The sequence below is a fragment of the Nicotiana tabacum genome, chromosome 10, assembly GCF_000715075.1.
Source record: "Nicotiana tabacum cultivar K326 chromosome 10, ASM71507v2, whole genome shotgun sequence".
Lineage (NCBI taxonomy): Eukaryota > Viridiplantae > Streptophyta > Magnoliopsida > Solanales > Solanaceae > Nicotiana > Nicotiana tabacum.
The window spans coordinates 106,409,369-106,434,674 of NC_134089.1; the positions used below are offsets into that span (position 1 = coordinate 106,409,369).

At 37.0% G+C, this 25,306-nt stretch overlaps 1 protein-coding gene across 1 annotated transcript; it reads right to left on the bottom strand.

Moving 5' to 3' along the window:
• Positions 1-447: 447 nt before the first annotated feature.
• On the bottom strand, positions 448-17,111 carry LOC107808054 (trafficking protein particle complex II-specific subunit 130 homolog). Its single transcript, XM_075223175.1, is given in 22 exon segments — positions 448-955; positions 1,073-1,163; positions 1,567-1,865; positions 2,281-2,470; positions 2,954-3,038; positions 3,111-3,207; positions 3,304-3,688; positions 3,885-4,097; positions 4,187-4,732; positions 4,987-5,185; positions 6,133-6,296; positions 6,994-7,084; positions 7,375-7,436; positions 7,695-7,856; positions 8,119-8,208; positions 9,511-9,671; positions 11,086-11,176; positions 11,591-11,774; positions 12,481-12,662; positions 15,443-15,607; positions 15,609-15,673; positions 16,898-17,111. Coding segments are annotated over 22 exon segments (3,762 nt in total). The 5' UTR covers positions 16,962-17,111; the 3' UTR covers positions 448-779.
• Between the last annotated feature and the right edge of the window lie 8,195 nt (positions 17,112-25,306).

Sequence of the window (25,306 nt, forward strand, 5' to 3'; positions counted from 1 at the left end):
TCAATATACAAGATTGCAGTACATTAATTCACATACACCCCATACAAAGCCTCGCACTGTCGCATACATGCAAGTAGCATTACCCATGGAGAAATGATATCACTGCTAATAACATTTAACTGGATCGCCTTAATAAATGATATATGTTTTGAGTCTGAGTTATGTGCACTAATGGTCAGATCAAAAGGTAATCCAGTAATTGCAGGTAACTCCATTTAAGACTCCTAGCATTGGTTGATAATCTTTATAACTGGTTAAATAACATTTATCACTGTTAATGCATATAACTTAAATCCAATGTTTATAATCCATACAATCTCCAACAATGTCTGGTCAACGCCCATTTCCGACAGGAACCAAAAGAGCAAGGCATACAGCGCATATTACTTTATCACATCGAACATTTTCATAAGAACAAGAGCAGTTGGTCAGAGCATGCACATTGTATTGTAGAAAACCAATCTCCTTACCTATTAATTTCATCTATCTCCTTACAACTGTTCCGTGTACAAGGAAATCATCTCAGAATCTCCTCTATTGTACAAGCAAAAATGTTCTCTGTACATGAGTATATGATACAGCAATAAGTCTACACCTTTAACGTGCAAAAGCTCACATTCTCTATTGTTGCAACTTGGAAAAAGAATACATATTGTACAAACACTGGCAGATTTGACGTTTTCAAGTTAAATCGTCCACTTGATGCTCATGCCTTTTTAAACGAGAAAGGACGCCGACGATCAATCCAATTGTAAAGGTCAGAATGATGACCAAAATCTTCAGGCCGGTATGCAGAAAGAAGAACTCAAAGCTGGAGGGAAGACGCACACCAAATGTGGACTAGGAGGATTGCAACAAATATTTGCCTTGTCAACATTTGGCAAGCCCAACTGAGGAGGACGAACATATCCAGCAACCAGTGGCAAGCATAATACTGCAATAGTTATTCTCGATCCTGTCGGAGTACAAAACAAGCATGAGTACAGCAGAGTACATATAAATGTACAGAAGCACTTGAAATACAAGTTGAAAGTCAAAAACCATAAGAAACAAATTAACATCTTGAAGAAACCTTGTTTTGTGGACAGACAGACATGTCCCCTTTTCCTCCCAGCAATCATCCAGTGATCTGAATTTGCGTGGACCTCGTATAGGACATCATCCTTGCATGAGCATATAAAAAAACATGCATTTGTCATCTTGAATGTGTCCATTATGATATTTACAGAATTACGAGTTAATTTTTACAAGATGCAAGAAATTTACAAGACTAACTAGATTAAAAAGATATACATGTGCATCAGCAGCCAGGGCTCCATTTTGAATTTTACATCACTTTCTTTTATTTCAAAATTTTGGTAGAAAAGAATAAGCTTTCTCGTAAATTCAAAGTAGATGTCAGGAAAACACAACAGAGTTATCCAGTAAATCACCCAAATGATTGATTACAACAGTAAAACAGCTTAACATTACTGAAAGGTTGAGCAATTTGTATGCACAGGCAGGATTAACATTGAAATTGCCACTCCCCAAAGAGGATAGCAGACTATCAGGTGAAACACTTACATTGTTTTCAGAAGCTGCACATTTCTCCAGACTCTTTAACCTTTCAACTCTCCATCTCATGCTAACAAGCTGTCCAACCTGAAGACCAGTTGAAGAAAGAGGCAGAAAACCGACTGCAAAGCAAGGGTCAAGCACGGGTCTCTGTAAAAGAAGAGAGCTCTTGAAAATCAGACTCTGAGTCGATCCATCAGGTCTTATAGGTTCCTCAGCATTGAGGTCATGCGCTCCAGCAGCTCTATTTCCCAAAATACCAAATCTAATATTTAAAATGCTCTCAGGACACACGATCTCAGCTCCTTCTAAACAAACCAAAAAAAAGACAAAGTGAAGAGTGAAAATTAAGATAATAAAAGATCATTAGATGCTTCTTAAAATGGTTCATATGTGTTTCAAAAATTGGGAAAAAAACTTGCAAGCACTTTCCTCCTTCACACAATTCAAAATAATCCCCTATCAACTGTCCATAAAGGAATAATCCCTAGTAGACTCCAGTAGATATTTTATCTTCTTTTCTGCTTTTGGTCTATAGCTAATCAGATCAGGGATAAGTGCCGTCCAAGATTTCCCCAGTATTGCAGAAACTGTAGTGGATGATATGCCATGATTAGGTGCTTAGTGGATGATATGCCATGATTAGGTGCTTTAGTATCAGGCTCAGTACATAAAGGACAAACAATAATGACTGTGAATAAGTGAGAAAATAACAGGGCGTGCCTTCTACTGGTGTAGTCCCCAGGCATATACTGAAGAGAATTCCAGCTCTAGATTTGGGAGAGATCACTAGGGGGAAGAAGCCAGAGATTGGCCTTTTATCACCATTTCCAGTGTGAGCAAAGCCTTCTTGAAGATCAAGCCAAGAGTCGTAGATGGTCAATGTAGCTTGTACTTGTGATTGCAGTATCACCTAGACAAAAGCATGAAACAATAACAACCATGAGTAAGTTGGCATTCATGCAGGTCATGCAATTTCCTGAATCTGCAATGACAATTCCGTAAAACACAACTCCAGACAACAGAGACAAGCGCCTGCATTTCCAGGTAGTGTAACCCAAGGGAAAACTGACTATAAAACTGGAAATATTCCTCCTAACACAAAGGATGCAAACTCAGAGGGGTTCTTGCATCCTCTACGTCTTTTCTTCTCTTGAAGCCCATTTATTCTTCTTCTCTATTTCTATTACATAATTCAGCCGTCCAAAATAATTATAAAGAACCACCATTCGACAGAAAGAATGACTACTCTAGCCTGAAACTGAAACACAAATGACTACTCTAGCCTGAAACTGAAACACAAATGACTACTCTAGCCTGAAACTGAAACACAAATGACTACTCTACCCCCCCCCCCCCCCAAACTCCGCGAAACAAAGGAGACATGAAAGATTACCTGCAAAAGCAGTTTACCATCAGTGCTTTTGTCCGTAACTCGTGTACTTACAGAAAAGGGGTCAGTGAAGTGCACTGCAATTGTCCTGCAAAGAGATAGATTCCAGATTAGTTTCACTAACAAGAATACACATATGAAATGAAAAAGTGAAGCTAACCTTTCAAATATTTGGTTCCGCGACACCCCAAATTCAAGTTTCAAAGCTATTGTTCTTAATCCCTCCACTAGGTTCTGTCTCTGGGGAACAACTGCACCTGATAGGTAAAGCAGGTGTTTAGACAGTGGAAAAAAACAGATTTAAGGAGCCATGATTATGCTGTTTGAACCACCACTAGGTTATTAATCATCACCTGCAGGAGCGCCTTTAGGAAGTCCCTCACTGGTAGCACGTACAGGGATCCACAAAACAGAAGTTATGTTGCTTGCCCAATCAGGCAGCTCAATAATTCCATCGTGAAGAGACATTTGCTTTACTTCTGGAGCAGCTGGAGATCTGTCATCTTTAGAACCTTCAGAATGATCTGACTCATCTGGGTGCCCATTCATGTGACTCTCAATTTCAATCTTAAGCGAATTTTCAATAGTCAACCCAGGACCAGTGTCTATGTGCAGAATTGCACCCTTAAGAGAGTAATTAATTGGCTTCACAATTATTCCAACCCACTGAGGTTCATTCATCAATAAAGCAGATGAAATAGCAGCAGTAAGATCGACCAGAGACCTCGGCTTGAACACCTTTCAAAAAAGTTAAAGAAATATTGAATGCCTTTCAGATGATCATTATGTATAATAGTAGATCATTTGCATACAAAAGAATCACTAAGAATATTTGAGGATAGAAGCGAAGGATGATTCTCTATCCTTTTGGAATACACATCACAGCCTTCACAATTCATTTTTTTCTCTCCCATATATATGACAGATAAATTACCTTTAAGATTGGCCTTGTTGGCTTCTCATAACTCATAAAATCATCACTATCTGCAGGAGCACCCTTTGAAAAGCTGTGAGATCTAAAACTGAGTAGGCCGATTTTCCCTGTAAGAACCCCCAAAACATAAGAACCAGGTCTTTGCGGAGGTAAATTGACCATGATTATATTCCTTCCTGGCTTTAATATCGTAGCACCGGATCTTTTTATTGCCTGAGGATAAAAATTCAGACTTATTACACTAGAATACTCACTTTCTAAAAACTACTAGAGAAAAAGCAACAGTGAGTCAAACAGATTACCTTAACACCCTCATCGGTATTAGTTGTGGCTGTGAGAGTGAGACTAAGTGATTCAAGAGTAATGTCATCAGGAAATCCACTCCATACAGTGACAGAGAGGGTACCAGGATCGCCATCACAAAGCTGCAGCGGTGGTCCAGGATTGCCAGAAAATGTTATCAGTGAGGACACATCTAGAGGCACAGTGTGCTCCATCTCACTATGAGCAAGACGAACAACTTCAGACTGAAATGCTTGACGTTCCTTGCTGGAGAACAATCCTTTATCCAATGAGAGCAATCTCACACATGAAGATAGATAGCCGGCTTGATCACCAAGTTCCTTTTGGCACTCAGCTAAATTGGGAAGGACCTCAGCCAAAAGATTTTGCCATCCTTCACCAGAATAAAGAGCACAAACCTTTTCATACAATTTTGCAGCAAGATCATAATTTCCGTTCTTATGGAAGACAGCTGCAATTTCACCATCAAGTACAACTCCATGCCTCTTCCACCATGAACGATGATAATTGTTGGCAGCACCTTTTGACAGCTCCAGGTATTTTTCCTAAGAATAAAAATTATTAGAATTGCATTAAGGAATGAGGAAGATTAAAAAAACATGATTCTACATAAAGACGCAAAATCAATTTGCTGCTGAATAACGAATGTCAAGGTCTCCAATTCACGGCAATCAAAAAAGATTTATGCAGAACTCAAACTTGAAGTATCATGCCTGCTAACAAGTAGTATACATAACTCTATTTCAAAGTACCATTCCTATTCACAGGTACATATATAGTCCTTAGAGAAGATAGGTACCTCAAATTCCTGGACAGAAGACAATGATTTCCACAGTTCTGTGTCAGAAATTGTACTCCGCAAACCATGCTCAGCAGCAACACAAATTTCTGAAAGCCTCAAAGGCCGGCCAATTGAGCTCTCAAAGTTTCCAGGCGAAGAGTTAGTTCTAGACATTGATATCAACTGTGCTTTTGCTGGTGAGGACATTGAACCTGAGCTGTCAGCAGATGACGACAAGGTTAGAGCTCAGCCTTCGAGGTTCAAAATAAAACATACTCCCTTCATTTCAAAAAGAAAACCTAGTTGACTGGGCACAGAGTTTAAGAAAGAATAGAAGACTTTTGAAACTTGTGGTCAAACAATCCATAGATATTTATGTGGAGATAGATCATCTCATTAAGGGTAAAATGAAAAGTTTGAAGTTACATTGTTTCCAAATTTAGAAAGGGGTCATTCTTTTTTAAACGGACTAAAAGGGAAATAAATTCATTCTTTTTAATGGAGTATGAAAATTTGAAGCCTCTGGGAGAAACTAACACCAATGTTCTAATTTAATTTTCAGTTTTTTACGATACAGCCTCACGAAAACATCCTTAGTTAAAAGACCAGAAAAGAAATTCATGAAAACGATATAGGCCAGTCATCCCTTTTTATGTGCCCTGCTTTCTGTTAATGATGTTCTCACGAAATAATTCTTGGACTAATCAAACATACTTACACTGACGTAAACCATAATCTTTGTCCATGCATCCATATAATAATTACACCCTGAAATCAGCTAAAATAGTCTACTTAAGTTGAATATCCTCCATTAGTACTTACTGATTCCCTCAAAATAGCACGTGTGTGGTTGATAGCAGTGTTTATTCACCTTACTGATTGTTCAATATGTTGCTGTTTTTTAAAAGAGAGCAATTTTCAACTGCACAACGGTGATGAGTAAAAGCAGAAATGCATTAAGAGTCAAGAAGTCAAAGTGGTGCCATAAGCTTGTTGCTTCCTAAGCAAATATAGCAAAAGTATCAAACTTCTAAAGTTTTCAAATCATGGGAACTGATAATCTCAAAACAGCCTATCACCCACCAACATTTACCTTGTTAAGTATACAAATGCACTTGAACAAAAAGTACAAATAAAGAATTCATCTTAATCAATCTCCATTACCCATCAATTGCATTTGGATGTCCATCAAACATTTCAAACACATTCCCAGCAGAAAGAGAAGCTCTTCTGCGATTTGCTTCCCGCAAAAGTACGGATGGTTCTAGAGGCAAAGGCTTCCTCTGAATACCAAAATGCTTAACCCGCGGACTTTCTTGAAATATCATCTGCAAAGAAATAGTGGCCAAGGGTATCAGAAGGCATCTCAACTGAAAACATAAATGCAAATGATCAAAAAGTGATATTTGACCCATTATTGCTGGCTAAGCAGACCTTTGAAATTTTGAAATGGGCCAAGGAACAATATGATTAACAGGGGAATGCAGGTACCCAAGAGAAAACTCAAATATTCATGTCAGTTAGTCTATTATAAAAGTGTTCACCCTGCCAATGGCACCATGAACTTAGATTGAAGGTCAGAACATGAAAATTTTATCTCATCTACTTACAACTCAAGTAATATTAGCTATAAATTTTATCTCATCTACTTACAACTCAAGTATTATTAGCTATTTGTGTACTACAATGATTCGTCAAACCTCTAGCTTTTTTAGTTGCTTATTTTTTAGTTCGTATATGTCAGTAGGTTGCCTATATGCAACATATTCATTCCTAAGCTTATCTTTTACCCTACAGGATGAGTCCTTCTTTCAACGTCTGACAGTTGATGAGAAAGGAGGATTTTAACTTTACAAACCAGACACCTTTTCCTGCATATCATTATTATAAAATTTTCAGCTAGGCAATAGCTATAGAAGAAAACCAGTTCTCCTCATGCATTCTCCACACACCAAAAGAATGGTATGCTTTCAAATGGGCATGCTTTTTGACTTCTATTCCATGATACCGTGAGTAAAAACGCACCTTTTCTTTCACAAGAACCTCAGATGAAGCATCGGGTGGAAGAGAAGGCCAAACTGCTGGCTTAGGCCAAGGCAGCATGCTAAGTGAAGCACTGCTCAAAAGAATGCAAATATACGTAAACTATCATTAAAAAAGATGATAAGGTAAAGTATTATTAATGAAAAGTGTATCAAGAGTACAAAACAGAGCAGACAGCACCTACAAAGAGCACCCTATTACATCTTTACCAACGGATCCAAAAATTCCAGATAATGACATAAGTTTTTCATTAAATTAATCAGCCTTTATTGTATGACTAGGATTATCCTCCTTTAGGATGGTTGGTTCAAAAAACTGTGCCAATACAAAAAAGGTGTTGTCTAGAGCAAACAGCATGATTACCTGTTCACAGGACTTCTTTCAATATGTAATCCATAACCAATTAAATATGCCAGCCGCATGAACTGCCACAACCATTACAAGCTTTCAGTGGAAGGCAGATAGTAATCTGTTATATGTAAGCTAAAGGAACAGCAACTGAGTCAAGAATCAAAATTATTTGAAAATTTGAGCAAAATGGCAGCCCAAGCTGCATACACGTGACGAGCATTTCAAAAATCATCAGACAATAATTTTGCATAGGATGGTCAGGATTAAGGTTAGTCTTCAGTAGATACATTTGACCACAAAAGATGATACCTCTGAGGCATAGCTTAGTTTACCTTAGTACGGCATAAAGAATAAAGGCCCCCCTGAACACGGTAAAACTCTTTCTCAATGTCAGCCGCCAGTTGTTCATCTTTATATTCAGAAGCAGTTGCGGTGATTAAAGCCAAGGAACCGGTTATAACCCATACCTCGCGCATGCAGAAGGGTAATATACTCTGGAACAAAGAGAAGCGCATATGAAATATCAATTAATCAGCTACACCTCAATCCCAATATAGATGGAGCTAAATGAATCATTTATATATGTTCCACGCTATTCAGACCCATTTCATTCTAACACTGGTAATTAAGTTGTCTTTTAACGCAAAAGGATCGAAATGAAAAATAAAAAGAGGATTTGAAGTTTTTTAAAAAAAAGAATTCAATCCTCTCAGGTAATAGAAATGATGAAGCAGGTAGAAGAGAATGTCTCATTACCTCATGAAGGGCTAACGCCTTTGAGAAGCTAATAATAAATGAATGCCCCCTCGATGCTACTTCAAATGGTCGACTCAGCTTAAAGAGAAGCTGCAGGTATTAATGGAAAAATAAGTCGTGATTAAACATCATCAGACAGATGCTTAAGATAATACAGGCGCTAAGAAAAGTGATGTCAGCTCTTTCTATCTTCTTACTTCTTTTTTGCTTTAATCATTTATTGGGTTCCAGGGGGTTGAACTTAGGAGCATGATACAATCTTTCATATTGCAGTATCTTTCTATTCCAATTAGTGTTCTGAACATATAAACGGCAGAACAGTAGCCAAAAAGGTATTTCAATAGCTGCAAAGAATAAGTAATAAATGTGACACGCGAAACCCAACCAAACAATTAAACTGGAGAAGAATTCATACCTTTAAATGCTAATCGCTTCCTAAAACTAACAAAGACATTTCCTCAAAGTTGAGCACCGGTGAGAATTATTTAGCCACTAAATGCTCTTCATAAAGGTGCAGATGAAAAATGAGGAACATATTTAGAACTTATCCTCCCTCAGTAGATATCTGATAAGTTTTATATTTTTTCGAGCTACAAGAATTTGCTAGAGTATTATCACTTATCAGGATCATGGAATTATGCTAAACATGAAAGTAGAACGAGGCAGCTACTACAGTTGGAAACAACCCGTACTACAAAATGAGAAAGTATGGTTCACATAGAATTTCCATTATCTTTTTCAACCACAAAAAATCTGAATGTCTTCAGCTATAGCAATAACATACACAGAGACTCAAGAAAACACTAATTTCCAGAAATTTGGGGGAAAAGCTGTTGTACTCATCCAGTTAAAGCCATGAGGGATCCTCATCATTGTAAGAGTGCTCATACATGAGGGCATCATATGGCTAATACAATATTGTTGCTTTGCTGATCCATTGACAGCTTTATCATGTTGCGGGACCGTGGAGAAGTACAAGGAAGACTGAAGAAGTATCAAAAGATCTAGTAACAGATACGAATCCGCCCAAAATTGAAGTCATAAAATTCCCTAGCAGGTTAATCAGCTGAACTTCCTCTTCTAATTTCTATAATCCTCTTTCAAAATGCACGTGATGGATTAGGAATGAGCAAATTGATTTCACTTGCTAGGGTTGCAAGTCTCGGAGCAACTATGTCAGTTCCAAAAATTTACATATTGGAGCATTACTAGAAATTGCACTTGAGTTCCTTTCATCTTTTGTTGGGGCAACATTTTTGGCATGTCACAACAGAGAGAAGGACGATGAAAGCAAGAGAATGCAGTATGTATCTTTCCTCCGACTGAATAATTAAAGAGATTTACCTTGTGCAGAAACTAGCCTATTTTAATCATAGGTCTTTCCATACTCACCTTTGATTGGCAGGCAAATAGATACTGCCTGAAGTCAAATTCCCTAAAAGAATCATCCTGAACAATCTGGTTAAGTGCTTTTTTTCCTGGGTTGAGCAATGCCGCCTGATCATCTTCGCTGTCCATTCCTCCAAAGTCCCTCTGTTTCCCAGTCATATTCACTATTCAATATGTGAGATGAAGATCGGGTCAGTTATCAGCTTTAGCAATCTTCATAACCAGAAACCATCAGACTATTAGAGCAAATCAAGTTAGCCTAAATACTACACTTCAAAGCATAACAGAAATCAGTAGACTATCACAGTGGTTTCTCATTGTACAGACCTCAGGGATGAGAAAGAAAGGACACTGATGATCTTATGTCATCAAATTAAATTGATTTAGCATTTCTTCTTTCACGCCAATCTTCATTGTTACGAAGTACTAGTAAAAATCAGAATCAGGAACTATAAAAGTATCTTCTGTCAAAAGAACTACTGGACTGGAACCAATCGTAATAAAGTAAGGATTGTCTGCAAGCATCTTTGGTTCTATAACTTATGAAGAGCACTGAGATCGTAGGACATAATGCAAATTCACATATACATAGGTTTGACAAACTCCGTAGAGAAATTAGAGATCCTTTCAGGGTTAACAGAGATATTTGAGGATTTCTCAATTACGACATTTCTTAAGGAAAAAGAATCTCTTGATCGAGGCAATCTATTTCAAACTTTGATTGACAGACAGACACCATACGGACTATGCACATGGTGGAGATATGCTTCTCTGTTGATAAAGTTGTATTTTATTGAGAACTAAGGTCACCTACTAAATAGTAGGAACAAAATTAGCAATTAAGCACAAAAGCTATTCAATTACACCAATCACTAGACACTCCTGGGCTACAGAATAGAACAATGTCAACTAACAAACAAGCATCAAATGGAAGAAAGTAAAACTTGCCAGCAATCCTTGTAAACTGTGCCAAAAGGACCTCGTTCTTCTAGATAACATTGAGATGTTTTAAAGCTACACATGGAAACAAGTAGACTATGCTTTTTGACAAGGTAATTGATTTCAATAAAAAGGCATCAAGAAGATGCAAAATTTACAGAGCAAGGAAAAGAAAAAAGACAAAGTTATCTCTATTACTAAAGGCCTAGTCTAAAGTCAAGGAGCTAACAAAGTCCAAAAGAGTTTCAGACTTTCGGGGGAATTGACAGTAGAAAGATATGTTTATGATGCACAAATATATTTTCACACGGCCCATCCTTTTGTCTTGGACAAGTAATTGAAATTGTCAGTCAAGAATTCCTCAATCTACTCAATTTTGAACAACAACAAAAATAACTAATAGAGGAAGAAAGTTAGTTGAAATAGAAATGCTCTTACCTGATTAAAAAAAAGAGAGAAATTGAAATAGAAATGCTGCTTCCTTTAAAATCCGATAGCACAATAAAAAAGGAGGTAGACTTGTAAAGATGGCTAAGTAAAGAGGTTTAAATCAAACGAGAAGGACGACTATGTTTCAGCAGTGAATTTAAACAATTAGCATTGATCCATCTTGAAGATTAAGAGTCAACCATTAAGCACCTGTTTCCAAGTAGCAGAGTTCTAGTTCATCATATTCACGTAATGCATCTTCATGGAGATGAGCAATCTCAAACATAAAAGCCAGGCTTTCCTGTTAAATGAGAGAAAATTGTTACTAGAAATTCTAGAACATGGATCCTCCTGACACAAATCTAATGCTGAGCAAACAATGCAATAGTTTGAGGCAACTCCACATAAGCATAATATATTCACTTAGACTATCAAAAGCTAACCTACTAAACTTAGATTATCCAGACCTAACCTGCTACCTGTTATAAAGCATAAAACTAACTCATTACTAACTGTTATAATCAGCAACAGAAGATGTATCGCACTAAAATGCCTTCCAAACAGGCCATCTTTGAAATCATGTATAGATTGCTAAAAGATGAAACTTCTCTATATTTGTAAAACCAGGTACTAGCATATGACAATCCTACTAATGATGAAGAACTATTTTAACCATTTCGTTAAGGAGGGAAGGTATATTTCTCAACATTATTACCTTCAAAATGAAGAAGTTACAGAAGTTCCACACAGGCATGAAGCGCTGTTCACTGAGCTTCCGTATTTCCTCTTCATAAAACTGAACGCGTCTATCAAGTGTATTTCTGATGCATTCCATTATCTTAGCTTCCAAGTCATCCCAGAAATTTGTATCAGGTCCATGAAAATCTAGTTTGCAACATCTATACAACATATCCAAATAGGTTTGAGAGAGAATATATTTTGGCTGTTAAAAAATTATTCAAAAAGAAACAAAATAATAGTTGGGTAAACTTCGGTCTACGTCTTTCTGATTTCACATAATTTTAATATGTCATTTAACTCAATGCTTTAACTGGATGAGTATCATAGAGATCTGAAGAAAATACTAATTTAACTCGAGGCAGATAATATAGACCACATGCAGTGAAAGTTAGCAGTATGACAACTTGTCAAATGAAATGGTAGCATAATACCAAAATACATGAGCGGAAGAATGATAACTATTCTAATTAGCCTTCTTTTTAGTACCACAAAGTAACCGTCCTTGGTGATGATATCCAGAAAGAAGATGCACTAATGGTTTCTATTGACTGGAAGAAGTAAGAATTAAGATGGAGATCAGGTGTAGGATCCCTGTACCTCTTGCAAGTTGCTGTAATGGTCAATTTTGCTGGTTTTTATTATTAATATAAATCTTTACTGATAAAAAATTGCTCTAATGCTCAATAAAATATTCTTTAAAGTTTCCCATTCAGTCGATTTCTTCTGGAAAGAAAGAGAAGTCGGGACATTGAATAACAACCCAACAGACTCCTTTGTAAAACAATTTGAGATGCATGAGTGGCAATGAATCAGCACACTTATTAATTGCAAAATCAGTACTCATATAATTAGCAGCAGAGGCACCTTTCTCTCTTCTTGGAGCTAAAATCAACTTCAAGTTTTGCATATACTTTTTTCGCCATCTTGGTAGCCTGATCATTGTGAGATGGCGCTTTAGATACGAAGATGATGAACCACTCCCGTTCATCATTTTGAACTATTAACTTTAGGCGTGGCTTGAGAATAGTCTTAAACTCATCAAGATCCTAGCAAGGGAAAAAAGAAGCTGTCAATCTTTACTATATACAAACAAGAAACTATCTTCACAACAAAAGAAGCAGAAGTAGAGTAAACGCCGGATGTTAGGTAAGCAGTTTAAGCTAGAAGAGGCTGTCAAAAAAACTAAACAACTTGACAGATTAAAAAAAAAAAAAACAAACTTAAAGGACCATCACAACTTAGAAACTCAAAGGTGAAAGAACTTCAGGGTTTTCCTCAACTGCCAATTTTATCCCTCAATAAGAGGGCAATGATTTTTTTATGCATAACTAGAACTTCTTGTCCAATTCAATTCCTTCTAAGAAGGATGAATGCTAATTTATAAGCAGTTTTCTTAAATAAAAGATCATGCAGTCCGCCACTAGGGAAAACCAACTTCTAACGTGAAAATCCAAGAAAATGAGTTTGAGTGGGCCATTTCGCTGAATCAATCATGCGTATAACCAGCTACATGTCTCAATCTTATAAACTAGGCATATAACTTGCCCTATTCCAGTGGCGGCTCAAGTTACTAGGTGGCCTAAAGCCAAACTTTAATTAGAGGCCTTAATATTTTATTACAAAAGTTTCGTACATTATACAAAGTTTATATTTTGTAGTATTTTTAGATGCAAAGTTCTTATATTTTTTATTATTTCCTTTCACGTATGCACTTCCAATCAACTTAGTGACTTGTTCATATTCTAAAGAGCAATCTTATTATTTTTTAATTTATTTTTTATTGTCGATTAAAAATTTATCAAGAGCTCCGTTATGATGTTGCATTAAAGTTTCATTTTTTTCCTTTTTATGAATTTTGAGTAATTACATGATTCATACTTTCTAGTTGATATATTTATAATTAATCGTATAAAAAGCAATATAAACCTACAAAGTAAAATATAAAAAGATAATAACAAATTTCAAATTAAAAAAAGAAAGAAAAGAGAATAACAAGTTAGAACAATATAATAAAATTGACTCTAGAAGTTGTAACTTAATATTAAAACAAACTTTCATTGTCGGTTTGCTTGCTGCAATGCCTAACAACTCGAGAAAGAATGAAGAAAACATGCAATTTGATTAATTCAATGCCCTTCAACACTTGTTTTTATGAGAATAGATAGCTTAAAAGGGAAAAGAATAGAGAACCTAAAATACAAGGTATTTTTATGAGAATGAAAAAGAGAATAAAAATAATTTGGATTATATATGTACATTACCAAAAATGTATATATAGTCACTTTCAATTACATAACAAACAATTCTTTAGATTTTAAATTTTTCATTGAATTATTAAATATTTTTTGAAAAAAAAAAATTAACACATAAGACCTACTTTTAATAATTAGGGGCCTAAAAGATTTGGGGGCCTAAAGCATCCGCTTCAGTCGCTTGGCCCTTGAGCCGGCACTGCCCTATTCTAGTATTACCCACCTTCAAAAAATTCTCACTCGCTTTGCCCGACCACCATTTTTTCTCTAAACAGACACTACTTGGCATAAGATTCCTCCATATCTCGTGTGTGATGCCAGAAACCGTGAAAGATGTCATGCTCAACTGGAACCGTGGTAGAAAGAAGAGCAGATATAGGGCTAGAAATGTGGCTCCTTTGGCACTTAAGCGGGTTCTTTGGAGAGAAAAATAAGAGAGCTTTTGAAGAGATAGAAATGAATTTTATACAATTGAAAAGTAGTCTTTATCTCTTATTTCTTTTTGGTGCACCCATGAAGTTCCTCTTCAAAAAGAAGATTGGGTGTAATTCGTAGAGAATTATATTTTTATGTAGGACTTCACTTTTTTTGGTGTACCTCTTGTATGTAGGTTTTACGCCCAAAATTTGTCAAAAAACTTTTATTACCTTATACAAAAAAAGGATTTCTCCATTTCAGCCACCAATCATTATGAGCTTAGTGCCTTAGTCCTATCCAAACAGGAATATAAGCTAATAACGCTGGCTCCACTTACCTTCTCTTTTATATTTTAACCACAATATTCCTCCACTCAACCACCAGCACTATATTAGCATAGTCCTCCCAAGACAGGAGCTGAATTTAAAAGCTAACAAGTCTAAATCTGTTCTCCCCTACCTCTTCCTTCTCGGTAACCCTGAACCACCACTAACTTCTTGCGACATGCACGTTTATGTGAATGGTCCATATACTTGGGCTACCTCAACACGGCCAGGTCATTGCCCTCTAATCCAAGGGCGGATGTATGTGGAGGGGGTGGGGTACATGCACCCATGCTCCCCTCCCTAGGCTATGTATAACCAGTACTAATTTTTCAGGTTATGTACCTAAATATATTTGTGGCCATCCATGCTCAAGTGACTACTCTAGTGCACTAGTGACTAAGTGCCCCTTTTGTCCCTCAAGTTAGGGAGTTCGGTCCCTATAGTTCTTTTTAATTAATTCTTTCTATAACTTATAAATAAACAAATTCCTAATTCCCCATGCCCTTTTTAATTAACATAATGGTGCACCCTGTTATTAAAATCCTAGATACGCCTCTGCTCTAATCATTGAAAGTTTTGAAGAGTAAACCATCAGCTTATGACATTGTGACAAATAAGGAAAAACATGCTCCATAAATTACTTAGAGCTAGAACAAAAAGATGAAAGAAAATTTTATTTCGTTACAGTGCCTTATTTAATGGTTCATTCGCGCTATAATCTATCACTACCTCCTTCAAACGCTTTTACAAACTCATTCAAAGCCTTTATGTCTATTGAATAATGAACCAAGATAGAATAGTCAAATTTAAGAAGTTAAATATGCTTCCTACCTCACAAGAGACAAGAACCACAGTGGCATACGGCTCTCGGAACCAAAATAAGGATTGCTCTTGAGGAAATCGGCTACGAAGTCTTGAGTCTGTTGTCAATATGTATTCAGCTGGCAGTTCATCCACAAGCACAGGATTACGGGTCTTGTTATTCAGAAAAGCTCTTCTTGAATGGCAAATGGTCTTCAAAACCCTTCTTTACAAGGGGCCATAAATCACTGACATCTTCAACTGCAGAGTAATTTATTGGAAAATGGAGTTGAGCTACTGGCCCGTACAAGATAATGTACAAAATTAAAAAGTTACAAGAAGAACTAATCATTCTACAGCTCTCAGTTTATGTGTTTTTATGTCTGATGACGGCACTGTGCAGCTCATAAAGCTCCAGATTAAGGTTTTTAAACTAGAAGTATTAGTAGAGCCAGAAATGGGAACAGGAAACTAGTAGTAGTATGTCTTCCCTTCAAAAGAAAAGGAGGGAGGTTACTTGTACAAGTACATTTACTAAATTTGGAGAGAGTACATAGTAGTAGCGCATTTAAAGATTACACTCCAGGTAGCATGCCCACACATGAGCCTGAAGTATAGAAGCCAAGAAAATGCACCAACTACAAAAGCTTCCCCCTAGTAAACAAGCATGTTTTACCTTTCCAATATTCAAGGTGAGCATAACTTCAGTAAAGCGGCAAGTATATTGGACACACAACAGACTTACGAGCCACAGTTGTACCACGTAATTCAAACATATATCGAAGTAAAATAATGTATATACCAACCAACTACTACTGAATCACAAACTTTTGGTTCTGCTATATAATTTCTCTAAATCCAATTAGCCATTTTCCTTTCAATACAAAATAACTTGTTTAAAGTAAACTAGGAGTTCTTTAAAACTACATAGTCCCAAAATTTCATTCATCTCTATATAACATACAAGTCAGCTGACAAATACTGGACGAAATAATAAGTGCAACAACAACTGAGCCTTAATCCAACTAGTCAATATCACCTATATGCATCCTCCTTCTTCTTCTTCTTCTTTTTTTTTTTTTTTTTTGAGAAGGTATAACCTATATGCATCCTTTGCATCCATTATGTTCTGCTATTAGCTAACTTCATATTGATTCCGACAGATTACAATGAAATCGTTACTTTTTAAGAAAAAATAGCATAGTTTTAATCAAGTTCTGCATTTTCGTCTTAAATTGCCTCTCTATATCTGAAGTAGTCCTCGTAACATTTCTAAGTGATCTAAACTAGGAGACATTGATCCATCACGTTGCTAATATAGTTGAAGCGGCAGTGGCCGGCGTTAACGCTAAACATTGGAACTATAACTCAAATTAAACTACTAAAAACTAAATACATGAAAAAAGTAATTGAGAAGAGCGCAAATGAAGCTAGGGTTTGTATAAAATGAGTAGAGAAATTGAAGTAAGAGGTGAGATTTGTTACCGGCAATGACGACGTGATCGCAAGTATTTTTAATACTTTGAAACTGAGCTAAGAAGTTCGCCATTACCGATCTGCACAAACCATATGTGTGTTGTACCAAGATCGGCAATTTTCCAGAGACGAATTAAGATGCGGACGAAGATCCTTTTTACGATTCGCGTCTGGTATATGCTTTTAAGTACTCTTTATTTAGTGATTGATTCAGACGGACTTTGGGAGGGTGTGCCGCAGAAGTTTTTTTACATGCTCACTGAACACTGCTACTCAGTAGATTTGCTCCTTCTTCCCCTTTTGGGAATTTTACCACTCTGTTTTACCCTCTTTGGCTAATTTGGCCGTTATTTTTGTTTTTCCTTTCCTTTTTATTTTTTGAGAGAATTACCGTTCACATAGATTGGTAAAATTTTTATGTGACGCCCAATTTGCACCATCCATCGAATTTGTACTCAAACAAGTTTAATTAATACCCAATTTTTGGATAACTTCAAATATATATATTTTTTCTTCTCCTTAGTTGCAAAATGGGTTTGTTAAATTTGTTGTTATTTTGACAGTTTGATGATTAAGATTTGTTCTTCTCTCTCCCTCTCGCTCCCTAGCCCTGTGTAGAGAGTGCGTGTTTTCATTCCGGCGCACAATGAACAAGGCAACCCGAACTCCGGCGAGACTTAGTCTAACCAATGGCGTGTGTGCATCACCAAAATTAGGTTTTCGGCCAGATTTGCAGCATTGGTGGTCGCCCCCTCGAACCAGACCCGTCTCACCAAATTCAAAGCCACTTCAGACGTAATCCAGCAACTCCCATCTGATCTCCTACAACCTCCACCGGCTCCACCATATCCGACGACTGTACCAGGTTCTACGTTCTTGTTTAGTTACATTCTGATTTCAATATACTATGTTAAAACACGCTTCTTTGTTCTTACTGTATTCTTTATTATGCTATTGTGCTTTAATTATAGTTAAATTGTTTAGATCACCTGTATTTGCTTGTGGGCCTTTTAGCATTGTTTAGGGTATTTAGTTTCACATACCTTGTTGCTACTATCATTCCTAGCACATTAGTTTTTCCCTACTTTTGTGCCTTTTAGATTCGGACTGTATTCTTGGTATTTTAGTTCGTCGTTGCTTTTGTGGTAGTCTCTGCTTAGTGTGTCTTAGATTATAGTGGTTGTACTGAATGATGGTAGGTTAAAGTCATGTCCTTGGGGGAATCCTCAAGGGGTGGGGGCAAGGGTGGTAAGGATGCCTCCAAGCTGAGCGTTGGGTCTTGGAACATAGTGACTTTGACGGGGAAGTCTACAGAGTAGCGAAGATTCTCCATAAGAGGAAAATCAATATAGGTTGTCTCCGGGAGACTAGATAGTGGGAGATAAGGCACCGGGATGAAAACATGTTTAAACTATGGTACTCTGGACATATGAGGGCAAGAACGGAGTAGGTATTTTGGTTGATAGGAATCTCTAGGAGCTAGTAGTGGAGGTTAGTTAAAAGGGTAAACGACATGTTGATGATCATTAAGCTGGTTGTTGGGGTTTTTACTTTAAACGTGATTAGTGTGCACCCACCCCAAGTGGTCTTGAACGAGAAGGTTAAAAGGCGATTCTAGGAGGATTTGGATGATGTTGTGTGTGTTATTCTGCACATTGAGAAGCTTTTCATAAGAGGAAATTTCAATGGCCGCATTAGGGCAACGTCGGGGGGTTACGATGACGTGCATGGTGGCTTCAATTTTATAGTTAGAAACGGAAGAGGAACTTCAGTACTGGATTTTGCTAAGGTGTTTGATTTGGTGATAGCTAACTCAAGTTTCTCGATGAAGGAGGAGCACTTGATCACTTTTCAAATTTTTGTAGCCAAACCTAGAATGATTATCTACTCTTCAGAAAGTTTGATAAAGGTCTGTGTGTGGACTGCAAGGTCATCCCAAGTGAGAACCTCATGTCCCAACATAGGCTCATGGTCATGGATTTGGAGATCAAGAGGAAGTGAAGAAAGAGGGTTATGTATGGTCTACCTAGGATTAAGTGAGGGGCTTTGACTAAAGACAAATCCCAGGAGTTTGGGGATAAGTTTCTAGCTATGAGGACATGGAGGAGTAGTGGGGATGCGAGTGGTATATGGACCGCGATTGCAAATTGCATTAGAGATGCTTTTAGAGAGGCATTAAGGGTGTCGAAGGGCTTCTCTGGTGGCCCCAAAGGGGATTGGTGGTGGAGTATTGAGGTCTAAGGTAAAGTGAAAGCCAAGAAAGCGACATATTTGAAGCTTTTGGAAAGAGTGAACGAGGATGATAAAAGGACGAACGGGGAGTGGTATAAGGTGGCTAAGAAGGAAGCGAAGTTAGAAGTCACAATAACTAGGATTGTCGTGTTTGAATGCTCGTATGAAGAACTTGGAGGAAAATGAGGGGATAAGAAGTTGTACAGGCTATCCAAGGTTAGAGAAAGGAAGGCACATAGCTTGGACCAAGTAAAGTACATCAAGGACGAGAAAGGCAGTATTTTGTTAGATGAGGAACATATTCGATAGAGATGGTAGACTTTCTTTTATATACTCTTGAACAAAGAGGAGGATATGAACATTGTGCTAGGTGACATAGAACACTCTGAGAGTCATCAGGACTTTGGGTATTTTAGGCATATAAAAGTTGAGGAGGTAGAGAGGGCTATGCGTAAGATGAGCAGGGGGAGCGATTGGGCCAAACGAAATCCCAATAGAATTTTAGAAGAGCGTGGTTAGGGTAGGCTTGGAGTGGCTCACTAGGTTATTTAATATCATTTTTAGGACAAGGAAGATTCCCAAAGAATGGAGATGAAGTACAATGATCCAGTTGTATAAAAACAATGGTAATATCCAAAATCAAGTTACAACAACTATAAAAGTATGGGAGAGGGTGGTGGAGCTGAGGGTGAGGAGGACTGTGTCTATTTCTCAGAACCAATTTGGATTAATATTGGGACGTTTGACTACGGAAGTCATTCACATTGTTAGGAGGTTAATAGAGCAGTATATAGAGAGGAAGAGAGATTTACATATGGTGTTGATCGACTTAGAGAAGGCTTACGATAAAGTGTCGACGGAGGTTCTGTGGAGATATTTGAAGGCTAGAGGTATTTTTGTTGATTACATTAGGGCTATTAAGGATATGTATGATTGAGATAAGGCTCAAGTGAGGACAGTGGGAGGGGACTCGAAACACTTTCAGTTGTGATGGAGTTGCACCAGGGGTCAGCCCTCAGCCCATTTCTATTTGCCCTAACAATCGACGCACTCACATGCCACATTCAAAGGGAGGTGTCGTGGTGCATATTATTTGAAGATGATATTGTACTGATTGACAAGACAGGAGGTGGTGTTAATGATAGGTTAGAGGTTTGGAGGCAGACCCTGAAGTCTAAAGGTTTCAAATTGAGCAATACCAAAATGGAGTACGTGGAGTGCAAGTTCAGTGGTACGACTCAGGTAGTAGACGAAGACGCAAGGCTTGATTCATAAGTCATCCCTATAAGAGATAGTTTCAAGCACATTGGGTCAGTTATACAAGAGAATGCAGAGATCGACGAGGATGTCACACATCGTATTGGGGCGGGATGGATGAAATATCGGCTCGTTTCTAGTGTTTTGTGTGATAATAATGTACTACCAAGACCTAAAGGTAATTTTTTTGGTCAGACTAACCATGTTGTATGAGTAGAAGTGTTGTCCAGTCAAGAACTCCCAAATCCAGAAGATGAATGTGACTAAAATGAGAATGTTAAGATAGATGTGCGGTCATACCAGGTTAAATAGAATTATAAATGAAGTTATCCGGGACAAGGTGGGCGTGGCCCCTATGGAGGGCAAGATGCGGGACACGACACTTAGATGGTTCGGGCATTTGAAGACGAGAGGCACAAATATACTAGTGAGGAGGTATGAGAGGTTGGTTTTGGAGGACCAAGAGAGAGGTAGAGGTCGGCCGAAGAAGCATTGGGGAGAGATGATTAGGCAAGATATGGAGTTGCTCCAGCTTACTGAGGACATGACCATAGATAGGAAAGTGTGGAGGTTGAGAATAAAGGCAAAAGGATAGGTAGCCGAGCTTTGTTCTTGTTTGTTACAGTAGCTTTAGTACATCATTTAGCGTCTTTCATGTATTTTTGTATTCCTATACTTCTGTTATTACTTGTTATTGCCTTCACTTTGATTTTTTATTGCATTACCTAGTGTTAGTTTTGTATTTTTGCTTTGATTTTTCGATTGGTTTGCTTGCTATTGCCCCTTACCTTTATCTTTCATGAGCCGAAGGTCTACCGAAAACAGCACATCTGCCTTCTTAAAGGTATGAGTGGGTTTGTGTACATATTACCCTTGCTCCCAGACCATATTTGTTGGACTATACTAGTATGTTATTGTTGTTGTTATATTTTAAATTTGAGCTCATTTGGAGTAGATTTGGGCATTGAATCATGTATTGAATTATTGACATTCGAAGAATAAGTTTATGTTTTTAAGATTTGAAATGTGAAGTTGCATTCAATAGATTGAACTACTTAAGATTTGAATTTCTGAAGCTGCATTTGAAAGATAGAAGAACTTTAGATTTGATTTCTAAAGTTGCACTGAAGATATTGAATTACTTCATATTCGAATTTCTAAAGTTACATTTGAAAGATATAAGAACTTCATATTTGATTTATGAAGTTGCATTGAAGAGATTGGACTACTTCAGATCCGAGCAGGTACTCTTTGCAAAATTTTGTGCTATGCAAGTATAACTTCAATGGTGGCCCCAAAAGTGGGTATATATGAAAATATCCCTATATACAACTTGGCAATGCTGTATCCCAAAAACAATAGGTCAAGATTCAACATCCAACTCTAAATAGATTCTCGATATCATTATTCAAAATTTTTAATAAAATAATCACAAGTTTCTAACCCGATCTCTAAAACAGTAAATGTGACACAAACACTAGTGCAACAAACCAAATTCACTTGGGTGGTAAAAATTAGACTTTTAAGGTAATCCATCATTGTTAAACAAGTTTAAATAAGTGAGCTTAAATTTCAAATTTAATTTTGTGAGAAAATTAGAGTGGATGTTGTTTAAGTTTGCTAGAAAAAGTTGAAGAAGGTTATTTATAAAAGGGAAAAGAGTCAAATATATCTCTTTGCTATCAAAAATTGTTTAAATATATCGTCCATTACACAATATGGCTAATTGAAACCCTACCGTTATACTATTGAATAATTTTACCTCTATTTTAGATGAAATGCCACGTGACAAGCTCAGACACAAATAATCCACCTCTATTTTAATACCTGAAAACCCGCCCCAGAGTGAGCCGACCCGCTTAATATTTTTTTTAAAATAAATCTCAAGAAACAAAATCCCAACATAATTGTCATCCCAACGTCGTCTTACCCTCAAATTCTAGCAGCAATGACAGTGACGGAGGAAGTGGTTGCGCCGAACAAAAGAGAAATCCACTGGCTAGCCCGATTGGTTCTCATGGACATAGCAGAGGGCAATGAGCCCTTATAGAAAATACCATGTCTCTTCTCATATCTTTTCTATTTTTGTCAAAGCCACTCCACCGACTGCTACACCTCGCTGGAAAACTCCTATCAACAGAAGGGACTTTAATGGTAGTAAAGTAAATACAAACCAGACAACAAGAAAAAGAACAAAAAGAGTGGGAAAACTCAGATTAATTCATCTTTTCAGAGTGGGACTTTTCAGCCAATTAATACTTGAGATTTTCTAAAATCTTACAAGATTAATCATTTTTAGTCTCAATTTCCCATGAAATAAGGTGAAGAATGAAGCTGGCGAGGGGCCTAACTAACAGTTGGAAAACAAAATTACTGATAGAAGGAATTTTGTTCGTTTCAATTTATCACTGCAAATCTGTAAATAGTGTAGAATAAATTAACCTTTACAAGAAAATATATAGTAGAATTGTAAACTGATTCATTGTGTCACGACCTCAATTTTCCTCTGTAGGATGTCGTGATGGCACCTAGTCTCTACGACTAGGTAAGCCTAATATTTGATAACAACTGAACATATATAATTAGCAAAATGCTAAAAACTAGTATGATAAACTCACATAAATTTTTGAAAAAAAACATATTCTCAACCATACACTCCCCAAGAATGGTAGGACAGATTCATAAGCTCTACAGAGTAAGCAAAAGTGCCTAGTACATCATTGTTTGAAAGAAAATACAACAGTAAATAAGAATAAGGGAATGTAACTCCGAGGCATGCGGACGCCTAGCAAACATACCTTGAAGTCTCCATTAGGCAGCTAATAGATGATCTCTAACGACAGGCACGAGTAGACATACCTGGATCTGCATAAAAATATGCAAAAGCGTAGTATTAGTACATCAAAACGGTACCTAGTAAGTATCAAGCCTAATCTCGGTAAAGTAGTGACGAGGTCAGGTCAAAGAACCTACTAGGATATAGATAGACAATATGAAAAATGTGATAAATAATGGAAAACAGAGAAATAACTGATACGAAACAGTTAATAGCATGAAATAATACCAGAATGGTATACATGGAAATAACATAAAGAAATCGGTTAATAAGAACCACGATGATCATAAACGGGCAATAACTGACAAAACAAGGAAGAACAAAACAACAAGAATTGTTTCCACCCAAACTCTTGCAACATGAGATACACAATAAGAATCACAATGAGGTACCGCCTCGTGTATGATAAGAATCACCACTGAGGTATCGCCTCATGTATAAATATCAAGAATCACAACCGAGGTACCACCTTGCATTCACAATTCACAATCTCAATCACAATCTTTCCTTATGATGCCGCGTGAGCCTTACATTTGAAATTTGAAAACAGTTTTCCCGAAATAGATACACGCACTTTATCCCACCTTATGATACCGCGTGACTTCACGTAGTTCCCCTACAAGTAACAAGCACATAAGCCCCACCTTATATCTCCACATGCACATTGATCCCAAGCCTTATACTGCATGCATGTCAATAACACATCACAATAACAACTTGCACCACAAGTGCCCATATATCACAACTTGTCAACAATCAACAATATCAATATTTTCACAACAATAGCCCATGGCTCCACCACTACTGGTATAAGAATATTAACAACAAAATGAATGTAAAATGCTCAACAAGAAAGATGTTTAAATAATAACAATTTTACCTCATCGTAATAACGACTTTCACAACTTCAACACCAATAGCTCAACAATGAGAGACAATGTATAACTATGATGTTAAATAAGAATAACTCACAATAGAAGAGATAAGGTGTAACAATAACTTCAAATAAATGAAATCAACAAGGGAAGGGATAACAACAACAATAATAACAACAGCAATATACCTAGTATTATCCCACACATTGGGGTCTGGGGAAGGTAGTGTGTATGCAGACCTTACCCCTACCTTGTGAGAATAGAGAAGTTGTTTCCAGTAGACCTTTGGCTCAAGAAAGCATAAGCACCACATTAATGAAATAATGATAATCAACAATGAGAGAGACAACCTGTAACATTAATAGAGGAAACAAGTTCAACTAAGCATGAGAGCAATTTATCAATTAGAATGTGAAACAAGTGTTAAAAAAATCCTTTAAGGCATGTAAGGATAGACTAACACAAGTAGGAATAGATTGACTATGAAAATTTAGAACATGATACTACAATTCAATTAAAGCATGAAAAAAGTCTAACTAACCTAAACCGATCAATTACCACATACAACCCGTGTATCCACTCGTCACCTTGCATACACGGCTTTTACATAGAACAATGAATCAATCAATACCAATACTAAGGGGTCGTTTCTCCACACAAAGTTAGGCAAGACACTTACCTCAACTAGGCCAATTCAACACTTGAAAATAACCTTTTCCCTTAAAATTCGCCTCCACACGGCTCAAATCTAACCAAAATCGACTTGATATCATCAAACAATGCTAGGAAAATAAATTACAATAGATAAAGCTAAGATCTTTATATTTTTCCCAAAAAGTAAATAAAAGTCAACCCGGAGCTTGTCCGGTCAAAACCCGGGTCCAATGGTAGATTATGTCTACCCATGACCCCATGATTTCATATATGTGATTAGTTTCAAAAATTCGAGTCCAAATCGACTCTCAAAACTCAATTTCTTATTTTTCAAAAATTCTACAAAGTTTAATAAATTTTCACTTTGATTCACATGATTTTGATATTAAAATCTAAGATATATTAATGTAATATGATTAAAAATAGATTAGGATCACTTACCCAAGCTTTGTAGGTGAGAATACCCACTCTAAATCGCCTCCTACCTAGTGTAGGGTTCAAAATGAGAGAATGAGAGATGAAATCCCGACTTTCAGCCCTTATGTTCAGCTGCAGTTATCGCAA